This window comes from Nerophis ophidion, linkage group LG09, assembly GCF_033978795.1.
Source record: "Nerophis ophidion isolate RoL-2023_Sa linkage group LG09, RoL_Noph_v1.0, whole genome shotgun sequence".
Classification (NCBI taxonomy): domain Eukaryota; kingdom Metazoa; phylum Chordata; class Actinopteri; order Syngnathiformes; family Syngnathidae; genus Nerophis; species Nerophis ophidion.
The window spans coordinates 48,023,413-48,046,325 of record NC_084619.1 but is presented as its reverse complement, the minus strand read 5'-3'; the positions used below and the strand labels follow the sequence as shown (position 1 = coordinate 48,046,325).

Sequence of the window (22,913 nt, the reverse complement as noted above, 5' to 3'; positions counted from 1 at the left end):
ACATTTAAACCAATGTGGGTGGCACTGGGAGCAGGTGGGTAAAGTGTCTTGCCCAAGGACACAACGGCAGTGACTAGGATGGCAGAAGCGGGGATCAAAACTGGAACCCTCAAGTTGCTGGCACGGCCACTCTACCAACCGAGCTATACTAAACATAGCAGCGTGCAGGTACCTAAATGCTTAAACCAAAAATAAACATAGTTTATACAGTGGGGCAAAAAGTATTAAGTCAGCCAACGATTGTGCAAGTTCTCCCACTTAAAATATTGACAGAGGTCTGTAATTTTCATCATAGGTACACTTCAACTGTGAGAGACAGAATGTGAAAAAAAAAATCCATGAATTCACATTGTAGGAATTTTGAAGAATTTATTTGTAATTTATGGTGGAAAATAAGTATTTGGTCAACCATTCAAAGCTCTCACTGATGGAAGGAGGTTTTGGCTCAAAATGTCACGACACATGGCCCCATTCATTCTTTCCTTAACACGAATCAATCGTCTTTTCCCCTTAGCAGAAAAACAGCCCAAAGCATGATGTTTCCACCCCCATGCTTCACAGTAGGTGTGGTGTTCTTGGGATGCAACTCAGTATTCTTCTTCCTCAAACACGACAAGTTGAGTTTATACCAAAATGGATACATGGATGATACAGCAGAGGATTGGGAGAATGTCATGTGGTCAGATGAAACCCAAATAGAACTTTTTGGTATAAACTCAACTCGTCGTGTTTGGAGGAAGAAGAATACTGCGTTGCATCCCAAGAACACCATACCTATTGTTAAGCATGGAGGTGGAAACATCATGCTTTGGGGCTGTTTTTCTGCTGTTTTTTTCTCACTCCAACCTGGGCCCCCTTAGGAGCCTAGTCTGGATTGTATTTTTTTACTCATCCTTCCCCAGCGTTTACCTTTTTCCCATCTTTTACAGGGCGCCTTATGGCAACCCATCAGCGTTCTTGTTCTGTAACCCTGTACACTGTTTGTTTGTCTAATCTTGAACAGGTTTGTGCTGAAAACAAAGTTTCGTTGTACTTGTTGCAATGACAATAAAGACCTACCTAAGTGGACAGGACAATTGATCCGTGTTAAGGAAAGAATAAATGGGGCCATGTATCGTGAGATTTTGAGCCAAAACCTCCTTCCATCAGTGAGAGCTTTGAATGGTTGACCAAATACTTATTTTCCACCATAATTTCCAAATAAATTCTTTAAAATTCCTACAATGTGAATTCCTGGATTTTTTCCCCCACACTCTGTCTCTCACAGTTGAAGTGTACCTATGATGAAAATTACAGACCTCTGTCATCATTTTAAGTGGGAGAACTTGCACTATCGATGGCTGACTTAATACTTTTTGCCCCACTGTATAAACTATGTTTATTTTTGGTTTAAGCAATTAGGTACCTGCACGCTGCTTCCCGCTGTCATTTGCATATTGTGGTCACGACAACAAACCGTGTTCCGACATCTACAAAGCAATTAGCTACCAGCTGCCACCTATTGATATGGAACAGTTTAACATGGTTACCCTGCCGAACTCTAAACAGCACAGACACTCAACAACGGCACATTATTTGCGGTTTGTAATTAATGGTTTCCCAAAAATATTTTAAAACCAAATCGGTGCACCCACATAATCTCCCAAAGCACACTAAACTGTATCTCACTGCACACCAGTGTGCCGCGGCACAGTGGTTGAAAAACACTGATATACATAACATGTAATGTTGGTTATTTGGTCAAAATGTTGCATAGATTATGATTTACTAAACATATTTAAGGCTCTCCATCTGCCTCTTCTCCCTGTCTACCATGTTGTAGTTTTTACCACTTCTATATGGAGTCTACTGACAGATATATTTGCAAATGATGCGCTACTTTGTATTAGAAATGACGACAGCGAAGGATACATGTGCATGTATGAGCCATTCTGCTCCCACAACAAGAACAACATCCTGCGCGGAGATTTTCGGGTAAACCTCTACCAGATACCTGCTGACGTTACAGGGCAGAAAACTTCACAGGATAGAGTAAATACCAAACCATTTTTTTGGAGGAAGTGTGGAGGAAAGCCAGATTATTTCATAAATGTCTCCACAATGCCTCAATTGCTTGATTTCAAATTATGGGGACTTATGATCATCACAAATACACAAAAGCAGGTACAATCAGGTAATCAATCAATCAATCAATGTTTATTTATATAACCCTAAATCACAAGTGTCTCAAAGGGCTGCACAAACCACAACGACATCCGCGGTACAGAGCCCACATACTGGCAAGGAAAAACTCACCCCAGTGGGACGTCGGTGACAATGACTATGACAAACCTTGGAGAGGACCGCATATGTGGGCAACCCCCCACCCCTCTAGGGGAATAAAATTTGGTTTTGCATAATAGGGCCCCTTTAAATCTAAATGTTAAATCCTAAATGCAAGTATTAAATATAAATTGAGATGGTAAATTTCAAATGTTGAACCTAAATGCTAAATTTATATCTAAATGTTTAATATAAATCCATCCATTTTCAGCGGGGGGCGCTGGTGCCTATCTCAGCTACAATCGGGCGGAAAGCGGATTACACCCTGGACAAGTCGCCACCTCACCACAGGGCCAACACAGATAGACAGACAACATTCACACTCACATTCACTTATATATGCGGTCCTCTCCAAGGTTTCTCGTTGTCATCCCTCTGGGTTGAGTTTTTCCTTACCCTGATGTGAGATCTGAACCGAGGATGTCGTTGTGGCTTGTGCAGCCCTTTGAGACACTTGTGATTTAGGGCTATATAAATAAACTTTGATTGATTGATTGATTATTGTGAGCAAACTATGAGGTTGAATTTCCCCAAGAGATCAATAAAGTACTTTCTATTCTATTCTAAATATCTAAAAGTATTCATCATATTCTCTTCATGTCGTATTAGGCTCTAGTGTTGCTGTATGAAATCTGCCTTCTGCATCAATGATGCAGCGGTCTGTGCAGCGTAGGTGAACCAGGCACACACAGTTGATAGACAGTTGCGATAGCCAATCAGATCAAGGGTTATTACCAGTAGGCCTTCCAAGGTAGCCACATGTTCAACCCTTGAACATGACTTTCACACCTCCTGTGATTGGACACTCACTTGTGACCCACAAGTGAGTGTCCAATCACACGTTGTGAGCTGTGGGAGCAGGAAGTGGCCATACCCAGCTCACAGAAAAATCCGATATCTACTTGCTTTTTTTAACCTACAAGGAAGGAGAGCAAAACGCTAACCTGTCTGAGCCGGGGAAATAGTTTGTCTGCCACTTCCAATCAAATCCAACAACTTTGAGTAAGCACCCCTGGCTTGCAAATTGTGCGTTCAAATGTTTTATTTCTTAATTTTTTCATCTTTAATATGTTTTTTACAATTATTTTAATTTTGACTGTACCAAGTAGATATGTTTTAAATTGCTGATGCGAGTTTATTTATTTTTAAAGGCCTACTGAAATGAGATTTTCTTATTCAAACGGGAATAGCAGGTCCATTCTGTGTCATACTTGATCATTTTGTGATATTGCCATATTTTTGCTGAAAGGATTTAGTAGAGAACATCCACGATAAAGTTCGCAACTTTCAGTTTTAACAGAAAAGCCCTGCCTCTACCGGAAGTATGTGTGAGGGGCGTCACGAGTTGCAGGGCTCCACTCATATTCACATTGTTTTAAGCAGTAAGAGCATTTAGGACCGAGAAAGCGACAATCTCCCCATTAATTTGAGCGAAGATGAAAGATTCATGAATTAGGATATTGCAAGTGAAGGAATAGAAAAAAAAAAAAGCGTCGGTAAAGTGAGCGTTTCAGATGTAATTAGACACATTTACTAGGATAATTCTGGAAGATCCCTTATCTGCTTATTGTTTTAATAGTGTTTTAGTGAGATTTTAAAGTCTGTAAAGACATACCTCGAGGTCGGATGGCTGCGTTGAACACGCAGTCTCATGGAGAAGCCGAGGAGCCAAGCTCACAGCTGCCTTTTTTGACAGCTGCTGCAGGATGAGGAATAATCCACTGATGTCTCCGGTAAGATATATATCACAATTTCTCCATCCAAAAACATGCTGGTTGACGTAGAGAAACATGTTCGCTTGACCACTTTGCTTCACAACAAACAAACACCGGCTCTGTTTCGGTGCTAAAGACAGCTGCAATCCACCGCTTTCCACCACCAGCATTGTTCTTTATAGTCTCCATTATTAAATGAACAAATTGCAAAAGATTCAGCAACACAGATGTCCAAAATACTGCGTAATTATGCAGTTAAAGCAGACGACTTTTAGCTGCGAGTGGTGCAGCGCTAATATTTCCTAACAGTCCGCGACGTTTTCAACAAAAAACTCGCAGGAAATTTAAAATTGCAATTTATTAAACTAAAAAGGCCATATTGGCATGTGTTGCAATGTTAATATTTCATCATTGATATATAAACTATCAGACTGCGTGGTCGGTAGTAGTGGGTTTCAGTAGGCCTTTAAAGGCCTACTGAAATGAGATGTTCTTATTTAAACGGGGATAGCAGGTCCATTCTATGTGACATACTTGATCATTTCGCAATATTGCCATATTTTTGCTGAAAGTATTTAGTAGAGAACATCCACGATAAAGTTCGCAACTTTCAGTTTTAAGAGAAAAGCCCTGCCTCTACCGGAAGTCGCAGACGATGACGTCACATGTTTGATGGCTCCTCACATATTCACATTGTTTTTAATGGGAGCCTCCAACAAAAAGTGCTATTCGGACCGAGAAAACAACAATTTCCCCATTAATTTAAGCGAGGATGAAAGATTCGTGTTTGAGGATATTGATACCGACGGACTAGAAAAAAAAAGTTAAAAAAAAAAAAAGAACGCGATTGCATTGGGACGGATTTCGATGTTTTTAGACACATTTAATAGGATAATTCTGGGAAATCCCTTATCTTTCTATTGTGTTGCTAGTGTTTTAGTGAGTTAAATAGTACCTGATAGTCGGAAGGGTGTCTCCACGGGTGTCTTGACGCGCAGTGTCTCAGGGGAGTCGACGGCAGCTATGGACGACACAAGCTCAGCTTTTCTCCGGTAAGAAGCGACTTTTTAACCACAATTTTCTCACCGAAACCTGCTGGTTGACATTTGGTAGGGATCCATGGTCTCATGACCGCGCTCTGATCCATAGTAAAGTTTCACCTCCAGGAATTTTAAACAAGGAATCACCGTGTGTTTGTGTGGCTAAAGGCTAAAGCTTTGCAACTCCATCTTTCTACTGTGACTTCTCCAATATGAATTGAACAAATTGCAAAAGATTCAGCAACACAGATGTCCAAAACACTGTGTAATTATGCTGTTAAAGCAGACGACTTTTAGCTGTGTGTGTGTGCAGCGCTCATACTTCCTAAAAACCTGTGACGTCTTGCGTACACGTCATCATTACATGACGTTTTCAAAACGAAACTCCCAGGAAATTTAAAATTGTAATTTAGTAAACTAAAAAGGCCGTATTGGCATGTGTTGCAATGTTAATATTTCATCATTGATATATAAACTATCAGACTGCGTGGTCGGTAGTAGTGGGTTTCAGTAGGCCTTTAAATAAGCAGCAAAGTAGCCCGTTTTGTACACTGTTGAGGTGATTCAGCGCTGAGTAGTGCACAAGTGTGTTTCTGTTTAGTATTTTCCCGGCTGTGGTCATGTGGTGACATAAATTATGGTATCTTGTGAGTTTTATGAAAGTCAGACTACACTGCCCAGCAGGCACAATACATTGATACAACGTTGATTATACATACAGGTCCTTTTTAAAACTGCCTTTCAAAACTTTGCAAAGTAGTTGTATTTGTAAATTGAGACAATGTTGATGTCCGATATTGGTGCCCCGGCAGTTTACACCGAGCCGTGCCCTTTTGTTGGTGTTCTGCAGTGTTTTTGGTTAGTTCCTCTCCTGCGCTTTTATTCTGGTGACTTTTCCTTTTGTCAGTCCATCCATCCATTTCCTACCGCTCGTCCCTTTTGGGGTTCCGGGGGGTCGCTGGTGCCTATCTCAGCTGCATTCGGGCAGAAGGCGGCGTACACTCTGGACAAGTCGCCACCTCATCACAGGGCCAACACAGATAGACAGACAACATTCACTCTCACATTCACACACTAGGGCCAATTTAGTGTTGCCAATCAACCTATCCCCAGGTGCATGTCTTTGGAGGTGGGAAGAAGCCGGAGTACTCGGAGGGAACCAACGCATTCACGGGGAGGACATGCAAACTCCACACAGAAAGATCCCAAGCCCGGGATTGAACTCAGGACCTTCATATTGTGAGGCCGACGCACTAACCCCTATTCCACCGTGCTGCCCTTTACCTGTCGTGTTGGTGTTTTTTGCAGACCGCTTCACACATCTTTTTCGGAGCACTTTTTCCCTTCACCTGCCGCTGATTGGCAGCCAGGCCACACCTGGTGTCCTCAAGTCTCTGCTGGAGTATTGTTAGATTTTTGCTGTTTCCTATCTCCAGTTCTCCTGTATCCTGTTTGCCTATTTCCTGGTTCCGGTTTGCTGTCTCCTGTGTTCCTGTTATCCTGATTCCTGATTCTTTGGAACATTAAAGGTCACGTTTTTCTCCATCACGCCTGCCATCTGTGCATCTTGGGGTTTTGTCACCACCAGCACATACCTGACAGTTGGATCCTCGTTGTTGGTTGGGAAATGACCAAAGTTCAAAGGTCAAATCAGCGTCAGAACCCATACATCCATCCATCCATTTCCTTCCGCTTATTCCCTTTGGGCCCACGGGGGGCGCTGGTGCCTACCTCAGCTACAATCAGGCGGAAGGCGGGGTACACCCTAGACAAGTCGCCACCTCATCACAGGCGTCAGAACCCAACATTGAATTATCGTATTTTTGTTGTAAAATATTGGTTGCAAAATGACCACATTTCAATGTTCAAATCAACAACAGAAACCATCATTGACTAAACGTCGTCAAAAAGCATGTTGGGGCATCACGGTGGTACAGGGGTTAGTGCATGTGCTTCACAATACGAAGGTCCTGAGTTGTCCTGAGCTCGTGATCTTTCTGTGTGGAGTTTGCATGTTTTCCCTGTGAATGCGTGGGTTCCCTGCAGTACTCCGGCTTCCTCCCACCACCAAAGACATGCACCTGGGGATAGGTTGATTGGCAACACTAAATTGGCCCTAGTGTGTGAATGTTGTCTGTCTATCTGTGTTGGCCCTGTGATGAGGCAGAAATTTGTCCAGGGTGTACACCGCCTTCCGCTCGAATGCAGCTGAGATAGGCTCAAGCCCCCCTCACCCCCGCGTCCCCGAAAAGGGTAGCAAGTTGTAGAAAATGGATGGATGGATGGATGGTTGGAACAAGCATGTTGTTTCAACATTATGTTTGAGTTGCTCAACATCAGGAACTAATTCAACAAGTTCTCAACCTTGTTTTAATGCCTTGTGCCTGCTGGGTGAAGGCCCGCCACAGGATCATAGTGAGCGTCACATGAAGGTGGTGGTGACCAACCCCAAGATGCAGAGATGGCAGGTTTGATGCAGGAAAATATGATTTAATGTCCAGATTTCAAGAAAAAAACAAACCAGGAACAGGCAAACTGAAAACAGGAACAAGAAGACGGCAAGCTGCAAACAGCTACAGGATACAGCAAATAGTCCCCAGCTTACCATACTTGCTAACCCTCCTGAATTTCAATGCCTCTCTCGAAAATCTCATGGGACAACCATTCTCCTGAATTTCTCCCAATTTCCAGTCGGACCTGAGTGAGGACAGCCTGTCGTCACGTCCACTTTTCCTCTATGTAAACAGCGTGCCGGCCCAGTCACGTTAAAACATCTACGGCTTTTGGAGTTCAGTCCACAACTGCACACGCAACAAGAAGGAGACTATTATATATGTCTCCGTTATCCATAGGTTTATTCATACCCCATAAAGTAAGCAGGCACGGAGCTATTTCTCAGCGCGTGTTTATTTCAGCCGGCACGTTAATACACTGAGACACAACATCCGGAATCCCATCATGCATTGCTTCAAAACTATAGCATGTAGTAATGTCCAAAAAAGATAGTGACAGAGAATAGAACGAGGATGGACAATTCAACCCTAAACTCACTCCTTTCCTGAAAATCAAATGTCACAGATGCTGCCCATACCTATGCTCCTTCAAAGGCTTTGCTACCGGCTGCAAAGCGTTGCACTTTCAAATACAACAATGAGTAGAGAGGAGTGTTATGTGTGTGTAAATGTGTAAATAAATTAACACATATACACATAAATATATACCGTACTTTTCAGACTATAAGTCACAGTTTTTTTCATAGTTTGGCCGGGGATGCGACTTATACTCAGGAGTGACTTATGTGTGAAATTATTAACACATTACCGTAAAATATCAAATAATATTATTTAGCTCATTCAGGTAAGAGACTAGATGCATAAGATTTCATGAGATTTAGTAATTAGAAGTGACAGATTGTTTGGTAAACGTATAGCATGTTTTATATGTTATAGTTATTTAAATGACTCTTACCATAATATGTTACGTTAACATACCAGGCACCTTCTCAGTTGGTATATATAGTGGACAAAGGGGTGTACTTCGCCCCATCCTTTCTTGTGAAAGACTGAGCATTTTTTGGGATGCTGTTTTTATACCCAATCATGACCACCCACCTGTTTCTAATTAGCCTGCACACCTGTGGGATCTTCCGAATAAGTGGTTGATGAGCATTCCTCAACTTTATCAGTATTTATTGCCACCTTTCCCAACTTCTTTGTCACGTGTTGCTGGCATCAAATTCTAAAGTTAATGATCATTTGCAAAAAAAAAATGTTTATCATTTTTAACATCAAATATGTTGTCTTTGTAGAATATCCAATTGAATATGGTTGGAAAATGATTTGCAAATCATTGTATTCCATTTATATTTACATCCAACACAATTCCCCAACTCATATGGAAACGGGGTTTGCAAATGATCGCCATAACCACAACACCAGGGGGAGCTCCACAAACCACGTTAAACACAGATTTCTATCTAACAAAGGTCTTAGCTTATTCTCTTTCTATGCCACATCAATGTGGAATGCACTCCCAACAGGTATAAAAGTAAGTGCATCTCTATCCTCCTTCAAAAGCGCACTAAAACAACACCTCCAGGCAACTTCAACCCTTGACTAACCCCCTCGCCCCTCCACATCCCACCTCCCTGATTTGTGTATAATCAAATGTAAATAATCAAATGTATTTGTAATGTATGTACTTGTTCATATGCTTTCTGAACTCACTATGTTCACCACTCGCTGTACATATCCTACCAAGTCAGACCTACACTGTTTCAATGTCCATTTTTCTGATGATGCAATTGTTGATGACTGAAGTGCTGATATCAACCAAACCTAACACCCCCTACCCCCTCCACATCCCACCCCCCGGATTGTAAATAATGTAAATAATTCAATGTATATACTATGATGATTAACCTGTGTGATGACTGTATTATGCTGATAGTATATATTTGTACCATGAATTGATTAACGTGGACCTCGACTTAAACAAGTTGAAAAACTTATAGGGGTGTTACCATTTAGTGGTCAATTGTATGGAATATGTACTGAACTGTGCAATCTACTAATAAAAGTCTCAATCAATCAAAAGTCAGTGAGAAGATTGACAAGTGTGAGTTGAAGTCATTACTTCATTTACTTCAATTTCCATTTTTCAAGATGCAGAAGCTCTGTGCTCTTACATATCCCCCTCTTCTGTTTTTCATGTTTCCTTCTTGTTTTTTATGTGTGTTTTGCCTTTTGGTTGGGGCCTTTCGGGTCTGCGCAACGAGGGGTTGACACTTTCTGACTTCTGGCCTTTTGGTGCTTTTTTTGTGAACTAAGGCCGCCAGTACTTTCTCAACGCGGAAGAATCATAACAAGAATACAACAATGAGTATGATTCTTTCAAAAACTACATCACATTACATTATTTATATAAACTCTGTGACTACAGCATTTGACACGCGGAAAACAACGCAATATTCATAGTTTTTTATACCACACATGGGAGACTACAGGTATTGCATTTTCGTCGGCACATGGATGTATCGCGAGATTTACTAATAAACTTTGTGTGACTGTCATGTAACAGACAGCAAAGGCCGCCATTACTTTCTCAATGCGGAAGAATCATAACAAGAATACAAAAAGAAGTATGATTCTTGCATTTTAATTACAGCAAGGTGGTCTTGCTGCTGGGCCTTAGGCCTGTCGCACCTCTACCGGTGCCTGTGGTGGACTGTGCATGGCAGGGACGTCCTCTTCCTAAGGCAGGCCTAAACCTGACCGCATACCAGAAAAGGTTTTGCTGAAGGGTCTTCAGCTGAGGACCACCTCTCATTGATGTTCCGCCCCTTAGCCCAGAACATCTCCCGGTGGCGGGGCAGTGAACAGGGACGTCTCCCTGACACCCCCTGCAGCAAAACATACTTGGATGTTGCTCCCCAAACCTTGTCATGTCGTTTCAGCCAGAGCCAGTGGCTAGCTTTCTCTGCTGCTTCCGAAAGCTCCTTGGTGGATCTGCTCAGGGTGGCTCCACGTAGACCCAAGTCCTTGAGCAGGTGTGGTGTTGTTTTGCCCACAAAGCCTCTGGCTCCCACCTCAACCGGATACAGCCTCACACTCCATCTACTTTCTCTACACTCCACGACCATGTCTGCGTACTTTGCCTTCTTTCTCTCGTAGGCAGCCTCCAGTCCCTCCTCCCATGGCACTGTCAGCTCAATCAGTACTACTGACTTCACAGCTGCAGACCACAGCACCACATCTGGTCTTAAGGTGGTGCATCATATCTCCTGTGGGAACTGGAGCTGCCTACCCAGGTCCACTTCCATCTTTCACGCCGCCCCTGGTGTTAATAACTTGGCGGGTGGTCCCTTGCTGGAATGTTTCACAGGTTTCCCCTGACTTTGGAAGTGTATCCTGCATTGCGTTCTGCTGGACTCTGGTTGTTTGCCTCATGCCGACTTTTCTCCGGCACCTCTGCCAGCTTGCTGAGCACTTGGTCGTGCCGCCCTGTGTCAACGCCATTTTGCAGCCTGACAGAACATGCTGGAGTGAGGCATTGATGGTCCCGCAGAGGTCGCAGGATTGCTCTGTGCCAAGCCATTGGTGGAGGTTTTTTGGGCTCGGGAGGGTGTCATATGTTGCCCTTTTGAGGAAACTGAGCCGAGCCTGTGGTAGTTTCTAGAAATCTGCCCAGCTGATTGCTTGGCTCGAGACACCCTCCCAAGTTGTCCACCTCCCCTGCTGCCCCTGTGCCACAGACCTTACTCTGAGCTCCTCCTGCTCAATCCTGGTGACCTCAGCAACAACAAGGTCCTTCCTCTCCTTCCTGCCTGCCTTTGACCATAGGATTGGTGGATCGCTCCATCCAAGGTCTACCCGGCCTGTCAGGACCATGCCCACGACTTCTTGGTGTTGCAGTCTCCCCATCGCCTTCTGGACCTCCTCCTTAGCCCTCCACTTCCTTCCAGTCTCGAATTTGGCATTTGCATCCGCCACTGCCCTGTCGGAGGAGTTCCTTAGCTCCATCACCAGCCTTGCCTTCTCCTGCCTGTAGCCCAGGGTGATAGATTTCCGGGGTAGCTGGAGTGAGTTCCATCCACACAGGCCAGCAGCTGAGAAGCACCTGGGCAGGCCAAGCCATTTTCGGATGAAAGAGTTGGCTTTTGCTTCCATCCGGCTTACGGCTGATGACGTGACTTCACACAGCTTCAGAGGCCACATTTTCCTTGGGTACAGGGGCAAGTGGTAACACCACACCTTGTATTTCCCAGGTAGCTGGCCTGCATCGATCTTGGACAGGCCCTCTGAAAGCTGCTGGAGGATATTTTTTTCCCATGTCCTTGTCTGAGTATGATTCTTACATAAACAACATTAAATTATATCAATTACAAAAACTATGTGACCTCGGCATTTGACACGCAAAAAACAACGCAATATTCGTAGTTTTTTATACCACTTATTTATTTATTTTTCACGGGTTTGTATTTATTTTATTATTTCAAATATTTTTTGTCATTTTGCAACATATCCCAGGATATTTAAATGTGGACTTTCTACTTTTTTTATTTTTTTACTTTTATTTATAAATTTCACTTAAATTTGGAAGTATTGTATTTTCGTTGGCACACGGAATTATCGCGAGATTTACCAATAAACTCTGTGTGACTGTCATGTAACAGACAGCTAAGGCAGCCAGTACTTTCTCAACGCAGAAGAATCATGACAAAAATACAACAATGAGTATGATTCTTACATAAACTACATTAAATTACATCAATTACAAAAACTATGTGACCTCGGCATTTGACGCGCGAAAAAAAACGCTTTATTTATAGTTTTTTATACCACAAATGGGAGACTTTGTATTGTATTTTCGTCGGCACACGGAAGTAGCGCGAGATTTACCAATAAATTCTGTGTGACTGTCATGTCACAGACAGCTAAAGCTGCCAGTATACTTTCTCAACGCGGAAGAATCATAACAAGAATACAACAATAAATATGATTCTTACATAAATTAAATCACATTTCATTAATTACATAAACTGTGTGACCTTGGCATTTCACGCGTGGAAAAAAACGCTTTATTTATAGTTTTTTATACCACAAATGAGAGACTTAGTATTGTATTTTAGTCGGCACACCGAAGTATCGCGAGATTTACGGACAGGCTACGCTAGCTTCGTGTGACTATCATGTAACTGACAGCTAAGCCGCCAGGACGTTCTCAACGCTGTTGGTGAATAGCCGCTGCTACGCTGACGGGAAGCAGCCACAGAAGGGGTCGGCAGTGGCGGAGGAGTGACAGTGTGGAGTTAGTCCTCTAGATTTACTTCCATTGACAGTGTCAACGCTTCTTAACAAAACCAGGAAGGGACGGGGGAAAGGGGGAGAAATAGGGAAAGATGGCGGCCGCGGCCTCGCCGGGCTCCGGCTCGTCCACCCCCTCGGACTGGATTGTACGGAGAGACGGCTGCCTGCGTTGCGACGAGGAGGGCCTGCGAAGCCTCTCCTACCACCCGACCCTCAACGCTATCCTCGCCGTCACCAGCCAAGGGGGCATCAAAGTCATCGACGGCACCTCCGGGGCCATTCTCCAGGCGTCCACGCCGCACGGTAAGCAGCCGCACGAACCCGCTGGTGATCGTCAACACCCGGGTGGGAGTTGGAGCTAAGCTACCGCTAGCGGTGATTAGCACTTGAGTTTAGGCCTAATTAGATGATTTGGACACAAACGCGGGTATGGCGTGGGCTATGTTTGACACCATGTTGGAAGGATTCGTAATGCAGTTTCCATTGTTTACAAGTCACTATTTAGGACACATCCGCCGTGGAGGCTAACATAGAACCTGAGCTAATAGCTTCAGTTTCCCTTAGCACTCTTTTAGGTGTACAGCGCAACCTTCTACAAGCCATGTCTGCTTCCTCTGCAATAACCTATCACAGTGGTTCTCAAATGGGGGTACTTGAAGGTATGCCAAGGGATACGTGAGATTTAAAAAAAATAAATATTGTAAATATAACAACCATTTCAAAATCCTTTATAAATATACTTATTGAATAATACTTCAACAAATTATGAAAGTAAGTTCATAAACTGTGAAAAGAAATGCAACAATGCTATATTCAGTGTTGACAGCTGGATTTTTTTGTGGACATGTTCCATAAATATTGATGTTAAAGGGGAACATTATCACCAGACCTATGTAAGCGTCAATATATACCTTGATGTTGCAGAAAAAAATAACTTCGATTTTTTATATTGCGCTTTTCTAAACACTCAAAGCGCGCACAGAGAAGTGGGACTCATCATTCATTCACACCTGGTGGTGGTAAGCTACATCAGTAGCCAGAGCTGCCCTGGGGTAGACTGACGGAAGCGTGGCTGCCAGTTTGCGCCTACGGCCCCTCCGACCACCACCTATCATTCATTCATCATTCAATCACCAGTGGGAGCGGCACCGGGAGTAAAGGGTGAAGTGTCCTGCCCAAGGACACAACGGCAGCGATTTTTTGGATGTCAATAGGTGGGAAGCGAACCTGCAACCCTCAGGTTTCTGGCCGGCCGCTCTACCCACTACGCCATGCCGCCCCAAAAGATCATATATTTTTTTAACCGATTTCCGGACTCTAAATGGGTGAATTCTGGTGAATTAATCTCCTTTCTATTTATCGCTCTCGGAGCGATGACGTCAGAACGTGATGTCACCTAGGTAATAAAGCCGCCATTTTCTCAAACACATTATAAACGCCGCGTCTCAGCTCTGTTATTTTCCGTTTTTTCGACTATTTGTGGAACCTTGGAGACATCATGCCTCGTCGGTGTGTTGTCGGAGGGTGTAACAACACTAACGGAGGGATTCAAGTTGCACCACTGACCTAAAGATGCGAAAGTGGCAGTAAATTTGACGAAATTTGTCCAAAATACGAGGCTGTGGGGAAAGCCGACGAAATGGTCAGTCGTTTGTTCCGCACACTTTACCGATGAAAGCTATGCTACTACAGAGTGGCACAGAGATGTATGGATAACCTGCAGATGCATTTCCAACGATAATGTCACGAATGCTGCTGCGTGCGGCACTTTTTTTTTTGGTTTCTAACCCCTTCTTAACACTGAACGTACATTGAAAATACACGCAACCCTAACTTAAAATGCCGGACGTTCGAGGCATTTAAGAAACTCCACCTGGACAGCTCCGCAAAGAGGACATATCCCGTAAAAAGAGGAGGTATGATCAGTCTATCATAGCCCAGTCGTTGCTAACATGCTCTGTGTAGTTGTTTTTTTGATTGATTGAAACTTTTATTAGTAGATTGCAAAGTACAGCACATATTCCGTACAATTGACCACTAAATGGTAACACCCGAGTAAGTTTTTCAACTCGTTTAAGTCGGGGTCCACGTAAATCAATTCATGGTGCCCGGTGTGCATTGTTTACACAACTACTACTTAATATGTCCGTGTTGTTCGTTACACCTCCGAACCGTACCGAAACCCCCGTACCGAAACGGTTCAATACAAATACACGTACTGTTACACCCCTAGTAAATATGTACTTAGTTCTAACGGTATGAAAAAAACAGATTTAAAATGCCGTCAGAAATAATGAATTTGTTAAGAGTTTCCCAGGCACTACTACTTAGCGCAAGAAGCAGTGCTACAACAAATGCACAGTTTAAAAGGGAATACACAATGGGAAAGATAGGGTGTTTAGCTGCAGAGGCAATATTGTCACCTGCCACACAGCATCCTGCAGTTGACAGCTTGGTGTTGCTGTCTTGCATTTTAAGGCCCCGTTTACAGTAAGCTGGGTAAGGTTATCCAGGGTAAGGCCATGTCCACACTAAGTCGTTTAACCCCTTAAATGAATAATTATTTAGCCTAAGCCCCATTTCAGCCACACTAAACCATCATTTAAGGTCCCCCTCCTCGGACAAATTTTTACACGGGTAAGTCAGCCATGTATTTCTTGAATCTCCGGCACTTAGCTTTGTATGGACCCATTGATCGTTTGCAAAGTCAGTTCGGGGAGGCAGTGACGCCAGAAAGACTGCCCCACACAGGAAGTGACGCCAGAAAGTCCGCACCCCACACAGGCGCGGACATAACAAAGGTGGAGGCGGATCTTGCAGAAATGCCCATGTTTCTCCTTCTTCTACATGTACAGGCACTTTTGGAAATCCCAAATCAATACCTTAAGAGAAGGCAACGGGCGATTGCAGCTATTTCTGATACAACACTTCTCAGATGGCAAGAGAAATTTCAAATGTCCTCAGCTGTGAGTCTATGTACCAAAAAACTTTGTCCCTTTCTCCCGTGGATGTGATACACCCAGTGTGATACTAGAAATATTGCTTTATTGATGTGACTGTGAAACGGCCAGGCAGTGTGCATAATGTCCGCATCTTCGATAACCCCGCCATTAGCGCGCAGCTGAAAGATGGAACCATCGCCTTGTGTCCCAAACTGTTTATCGCATTGTCTACTTTCTCATGTCTAATGAAGATTTGATTAATTTATGATGGCTCAGGTGTGATTCATTACAATAGGGCCCCACAGTACACTGGATTTTACTTAATTGAGGTACATTTTAATTGAAAAACTTGCACACAAAACAAAGTAAAATAATGTAAAAGGCACAACAAACTATTTACAATACAGCTCTTCTAAATAACTCCACAGTGAAGTAAAGTCATCTACTGGAGAGCTTGGATTAGATGGACACTTTTTTTCCCCTTTGTTTTCGCGCATGTGTACTAGGTCGCCTTGCACCAGCAGACGGAGTGGGCAGGGGTCTTAAACTGTGGCTGTGTTGTGAGTGGTCTCGGATAAGGTTAGGTGTGTTTTACCCCGGATAACCTTATCCGGCTTAGTGTAAACGAAGCCTAAATCACACCTAACCTTATCCGTGTCCACACACAACAATGCCACCGTTTAAGACCCCCGCCCCCCTCTGTCCGCTGGCACAACGGGACCTAGTACACATGCTTGGAAAATGCGCGCGTCATAGTCACATTCAGGGTTGCTTTGTGTGCAAGTTCTTAAATTTAACTTATCTGAACAATATCAAGTGTTGTGGTATTTCAATTAACTGGAATCCAGTGTACTGTGGGGCCCTATTGTAGTGAATCACACCTGAGCCATCATAAATTAATCAAATCTTTATTGGAAATGAAAGTAAACAATGTGATAAAGAACACTTTACAACAATCAATCTAGGGATCTAGATATCTGCTCAGGACACTCCTCACTCTTTTGCCTTCACCTCCATTGTCCATTCGATTTGGTGAGTTCGTTGAGTCTGCGACGTACATGGCGCACAATAACTGATAGTCTTCTTTGCCAGTTCAAAAGCATTCGCCATTTTCCGCAGTTAGTCTTCCCTCGTCGGCCAGGTAATACAAAGCACACGCTACCTTTTTTGTCACATCCACGGGAGCTCACATTGTTGTTGACTCTCCTTCGACAAATGGACAAAGTCTTTCGCTAAGTAGAATAACATTGGAAATTTCTCTTGCCGCTTGAGAAGCTTTGTATCCGAAGTAGCTGCAATCGCTTTCTCTTAAGGTATTCATGTGTGGTATCCACACGGGTCCGTACATGTAGAAGGAGAAACACGGGCATATCTGGATGATTTGCCTTCATATTTCTAGTGGTTACCAACAAGTTACGAAACCTCTTTTATTATGAAGTTGGCTGTCACGTGTTCTTTCTGACGTCACTTCCTGTGAACGCGGCATTTTCGGCGTCACTTCCTCTCCGAACTTACTTTGTAAACGATCAATGAGTCCATACAAAGCTAAGTTCCGGAGATTCAAGAAATACACAGCTGACTTACCCGTGTAAAAATCTGTCCGAGGGGGGGGACCTTAAACAATGGGTTAGTGGGGCTGAAACGGGATTTGGCTAAATAATTGTTTATTTAAAGGTTTACACGACTTAGTGAAGACATGGCCTTAGAAGAACAAAGATATTCTAAAAATGTTTAGCTAAAAAATACTATTGTTAAAGGTTAATTATTTTAAATTTGCTGCTGATATTTGATATCTCCTCTCCAAACCGGGACCTTTTATATTTTGTTATTTTGCGTGTTTGTTTTGAGCTGAGGATTTGAGCGTAGCTAAAGATTGAAGAAAATACTTAACTATTCTTATATTATTTTCAAGGTGTTTTAATATGTTCATATGCATCTACTGGGGATGCAACTAACAATTATTTTGATGGTCAATTAGTCAACGATCATCTTAACGATTCGTCGACAAATCAGATAATAAAGCGTACACATATTTAATGGCTCTAGTTTTTCCATCGACTTCTAAATGCAGCTTAAGTTAATTCAGGCATGTGCTTACTAAAAACAACATCCATCCATCCATCCATCCATTCCTACCGCTTATTCCCTTTGGGGTCGTGGGGGGCGCTGGTGCCTATCTCAGCTACAATCGAGCGGAAGGCGCGTACACCCTGGACAAGTCGCCACCTCGTCGCAGGGCTAAAACAGATAGACAGAAAACATTCACACTCACACAAAGAGGAATAATTCATTCATAAATATTTATCCTTACTGTAACTGCTGCTCATTCAACTGTTAGAAAAATTAAAATGACTAGTAAAATGTCTATCTGTGTTGGCCCTGCGATGAGGTGGCGACTTGTCCAGGGTGTACCCCGCCTTCCGCCCGATTGTAGCTGAGTGAGGTGGCGACTTGTCCAGGGTGTACCCCGCCTTCCGCCCGATTGTAGCTGAGATAGGCGCCAGCGCCCCCCGCGACCCCGAAAGGGAATAAACGGTAGAAAATGGATGGATGGATAGTAAAATGTTGACCATTTAAATGAAAGGAAAGACAAAGTGTGAAAAAAACAATGAACCTTCTTTATATATTTAGAAAAAAAAACTTAAAATAGCAGCAATGAAAACAAAGAACAAAACACAAAATTTAACTTCCTCAAAAACAAAAACTTTTTTGTGATGTTTAGAAAACTGCGTACTGATATATAGACTATTGATTAAAATGTTGGCTATTTAATAGATTGTATGTTTAATCTTGTGATACCTGCACATTGGTGCCTGTCTGTCTTTCTCTGTGTGTTTGCGTGTGCATGCGCACAGTTTGCTTTTTTCTTCAACATTGCAAATTGTAGACAAAGTTTAGCTCGCTGAAATTTGCTAAAATGATAGTTAAAATTATTTTACACACAACTTCGTCTCACTGTTGTTAGCTAGCTAGCAAGGTAGAAGCCAACACTTTTACCAAGGTTGAGACTGCATCCGCCCTCCAGATGTCCGACATCATGTCTCCGCTTTAAATGCTCGCGTATCACAAATGTACTGCCATAAAAACAAAGTCCGCTTAGCAGAATGCAAATAGCAAGTTATTCATTTTTTTTAAGAATAACCTTACATCTTAGCACTGGGGTTGTTTTTTAGTGACCCAATTCCGCCCGGAAAAACACGATGACATCATGACTATTCTCGACAAATAGAATTATCGGCGAGTCCACTAATTACTTTCTGTCGACAATGTTGACTAATCGTTGCAGCCCTAGCATCTATCTGTCTATGCATCAAACTTAAAAATTTCCAGAAATTTACAAATTTACTCATTTGTTTCAATAAAACAACTTGACACACAATTTGACTTATTTTTTTATTAACTTTTCGGAAAAAATATTGCTATACATATCGTATTCAGGCAAAATATATGAGGGTATAAGTTTTTGTCCATACCAGCCCTACTTGTTAGCGAGTGCGGCGAGTCTTCATCCACCGCGTGCAGCCTCTTTTAAGTCACAAATCTTTGCCTCCATGGCAGCAAACAAATATTACTAGGAGAGGATAAGGAATAGCGAAACATACTCCACTAAGAGGATACACAAAGTATCCTCCTAGTGGAGCCCAGTTCGACAGTAAAGATACTAAGTATAGTATCAGTTAGGGGTGTAATTGTACACAAAAATTTCGGTTTGGAACGTACCTCGGTTGAGAGGTCACGGTTCGGTTCATTTTCGGTACAGTAAGAAAACAACATAATATTACTTTTTTGTTATTTATTTACCAAATTTGTAAACAATGGCTTTATCCTTTTAACACTGGGAACACTATAATCATTCTGCCCACGTTAATCCACATTAAACTGCCTCAAGTTGTTGCTTTGATCAAATAAAATAACAAAACCTTTCTTCTACATATAAAAAGTGCAACATTAAACAGTTTTAAGTCAACTCATCATGCTTAATTTATTACAGCATTTGGGATAGGTTGATTGGTAACACTAAATTGGCCCTAGTGTGTGAATGTGAGTGTGAATGTTGTCTGTCTATCTGTGTTGGCCCTGCGATGAGGTGACGACTTGTCCAGGGTGTACCCTGCCTTCCGCCCGATTGTAGCTGAGATAGGCGCCAGCGCCCCCCGCGACCCCGAAAGGGAATAAGCAGTAGAAAATGGATGGATGGATGGAAGCCTGTAGTTGACTTTTATTATGTAAATGTTATATTTTTGTCAACATGTGATAGCAGGGACCCTGCCATTCAAACTAGGCTGCTACATTACTAATGATTAATATAACTATAGCTGAAAAACTAGTACAATAGCAATAGGAGAAACTATTCATCCCTGAACACCATAGAGTTCAATGACATAACAGACAGACAGGGCTTTGCTGCCCCTAACACACACACACACGCACGCACACACACACACACACAGCAAAATGAGCTAACGTTACGCTAAAAGCTAATTAGCCTTCTCCTCAAGCCAGAACTGCGAGGGAGCTGAGCTACAGTTTAAGGTTCTAGAAGGTCACGGGCTCATTGGGATGTTAGTAGTAGTTGTGACTGGGAAGTGTTTTTTATCATTTGGGGAGAGTACGCTGTCCGTTGCTCCCCTGCTAAATACATATCTGCTCGATGCTGAAGCATTGACTACTTGCGCTCTGAATACGCACTGCTGATTGGCTTTGTATGTAACCAATCAGATGGTTGTGTGGGTGGGTCAATGCTGGGTGCTGTGTAGGAGACAGAGGCAGAAAGCAGAGCAGATTGTGAAGACTTTTGCTTACAAACTGGTTAGGTACACCCGCGTGCCAGACCGAAACCCCCGTACCGAAACGGTTCAATACAAATACACATACCGTTACACCCCTAGTATCAGTGCATGGTCAATAATACTACAGTGATCAGATCTATGTTTTCTACTATCAAAACATTTTTTGTTGTTGTTGTTGTTTCTGTTATTGTTTACAAACTCAGGAAATAAGTTCTGGACACAGGAAGGCATTGAAAGAAAAAAAAGGATTGATTTTAATGAAAGCCAAAAGCAGTTTTTACATTTGTTTAGTTATGTTTTCTTTATTTTGCTTATAAAGTTGTATGTAAACAAAGGCAGTTAAGAAATAATAATAATAAAACATTTAAACAATGTTGTTACACTGCTATCCAGCTCTAGACCTATTTTTGAATTTTGCTGGACAACAAATTGTCCCACAAATTATTTCCGGTAAACAATATTATTGCCAGCAATATTTTTTGATCAAATTTAGCTCTAATGTAATCATATTAATAATATGATAAGGTGACGACTTGTCCAGGGTGTACCCCGCCTACCGCCTGAATGGAGCTGAGATACTGAATCTACTAATAAAAGTTTCAATCAATCAGTCAATCAATCCAGCGACCCCCCGCGACTCTGAAAGGGACAAGCGGTAGAAAATGGATGGATGGATGGATAGTAAAAATATTGAAAGTATTCCTTTTAAGCACAATCTTTGAGTTCTCATTAGTTTTTTTAACCATCATATTTGGAAGGTCAATAACTTTTAATTATCCTAAATAAGTAAACAAACAATGATAATAAAATTGACCCCTAATGATCTCTGTCAGCAAAAATTGCTCTTCAATAAATATAGAACATTAGAGGTGTGAATCTTTTGGCACTTTACGATTCATTATGATTCAGATTCTCGGTAAACGATTCTTGTAATATTTTTTTGGTATATAAATTATAGTAACACCTTTTCATTACAGGTTACAAAAGCTCATCTTGGCTTATGACATACGACTTATGAGAGCAGTCATTAAATGTCATTTTAAAAATGTATTTTAAATTTTTTATTTACAAAAATCACAGAATATTAATCAGTCCAATAAAAGAAAACAGAGCAACACCAACCCAATCCCAGATTTACAATATATAGGACAGAATATTTCAAAACAATTGAGAAGACATACAAATACGATGTCGATTAACTACGATGCTAAAAATAAAAGTAAAAACTAATATTTATAAAAATTAATAGTATCCATAATAATGGTAATATAATAATTATATAAATATTGTTCATGGTCTTAATCCAAAAATTGATTATTTGAAAAAATATTTACCGTATTTTCCAGACTACAGAGCATAGCTGCACCCACTAAATTTTAGAAGTAAAAATTATATTTTTCTATATATTAGCTGCACCGGATGAGAAGCCACAGATATACGTTGTGAAATTAGCTATTTACACATAAATATTTTATGAATGTTTATTTACATACCTTAATTGTTTCCAAACGGTGCCTGCAGTAAAACGGGTGATCAAAAAACTGAAGTCATCATCACGGACCCATTAGTTGCGGAATATAACTCTTCAATCAGCTAAACAGACTCAATGGTGTCGTTTTGATGATGAACAATACACAAATAATTCCATATTAAGCAATAAAACTAACACTGACACTTGTAAATGTGTTAGCATATTAGCTTATTTTAATGATGAATAACACGTACAAATATGCATGAACACACTCATAGACATCACACATGGGATTGTTTAGTAATTAAGAATGGTTTTAGTTATACTGTAAAACTTACAGACGTTGCTCAGAGTGATGAATGAAGAATCTTTTTAAGTAGAAATGGACGAATCAGAAGTGTGTTGTCAAGCTTATGAGATGCGTTGCAAGTATGAGCCACTGTGACACTATTTTTTATTTTTTGTATTAACGTTTTTAATGATAAAATCAATGAGTGATTTTTAATCACTGCTATTTTGAAATTGTTACTAATATTAATAATATTCATTTTTGTTTCATTACTTTTAGATTGTACCATGTCATGTTTGTGTGTCCTCAATTGCTCTGTTTATTGCTATTCTGAATGTTGCTGAGTCGGGTTTGGTTTTGGAATTGGATTGCGTTGTTATGGTATTGTTGTGTATTGTTTTGTTGGATTGATTAATAAATTCATAAAAAAAAAAAAAGAAGACCGAACAGCAATAGTACTTCCAGTTCAAAGCTCCAAACAGTAGAGCACTGCAGCACCTGCATTAAAACAACTTGTCCAAAAAATGGAACCATAG

At 41.6% G+C, this 22,913-nt stretch overlaps 1 protein-coding gene across 3 annotated transcripts in view; it reads left to right on the top strand.

The window, feature by feature from the left end:
• Positions 1–12,759: 12,759 nt before the first annotated feature.
• birc6 (baculoviral IAP repeat containing 6) overlaps positions 12,760–22,913 on the top strand; it is a 191,471-nt gene continuing 181,317 nt past the window's right edge. For all 3 annotated transcript variants that reach the window (XM_061911095.1, XM_061911094.1, XM_061911093.1), the window contains exon 1: positions 12,760–13,188. In XM_061911095.1, coding sequence (XP_061767079.1) covers positions 12,978–13,188 — 211 coding nt within the window. In that variant the 5' untranslated portion in view covers positions 12,760–12,977. The remainder of the gene's footprint in view (positions 13,189–22,913) is intronic.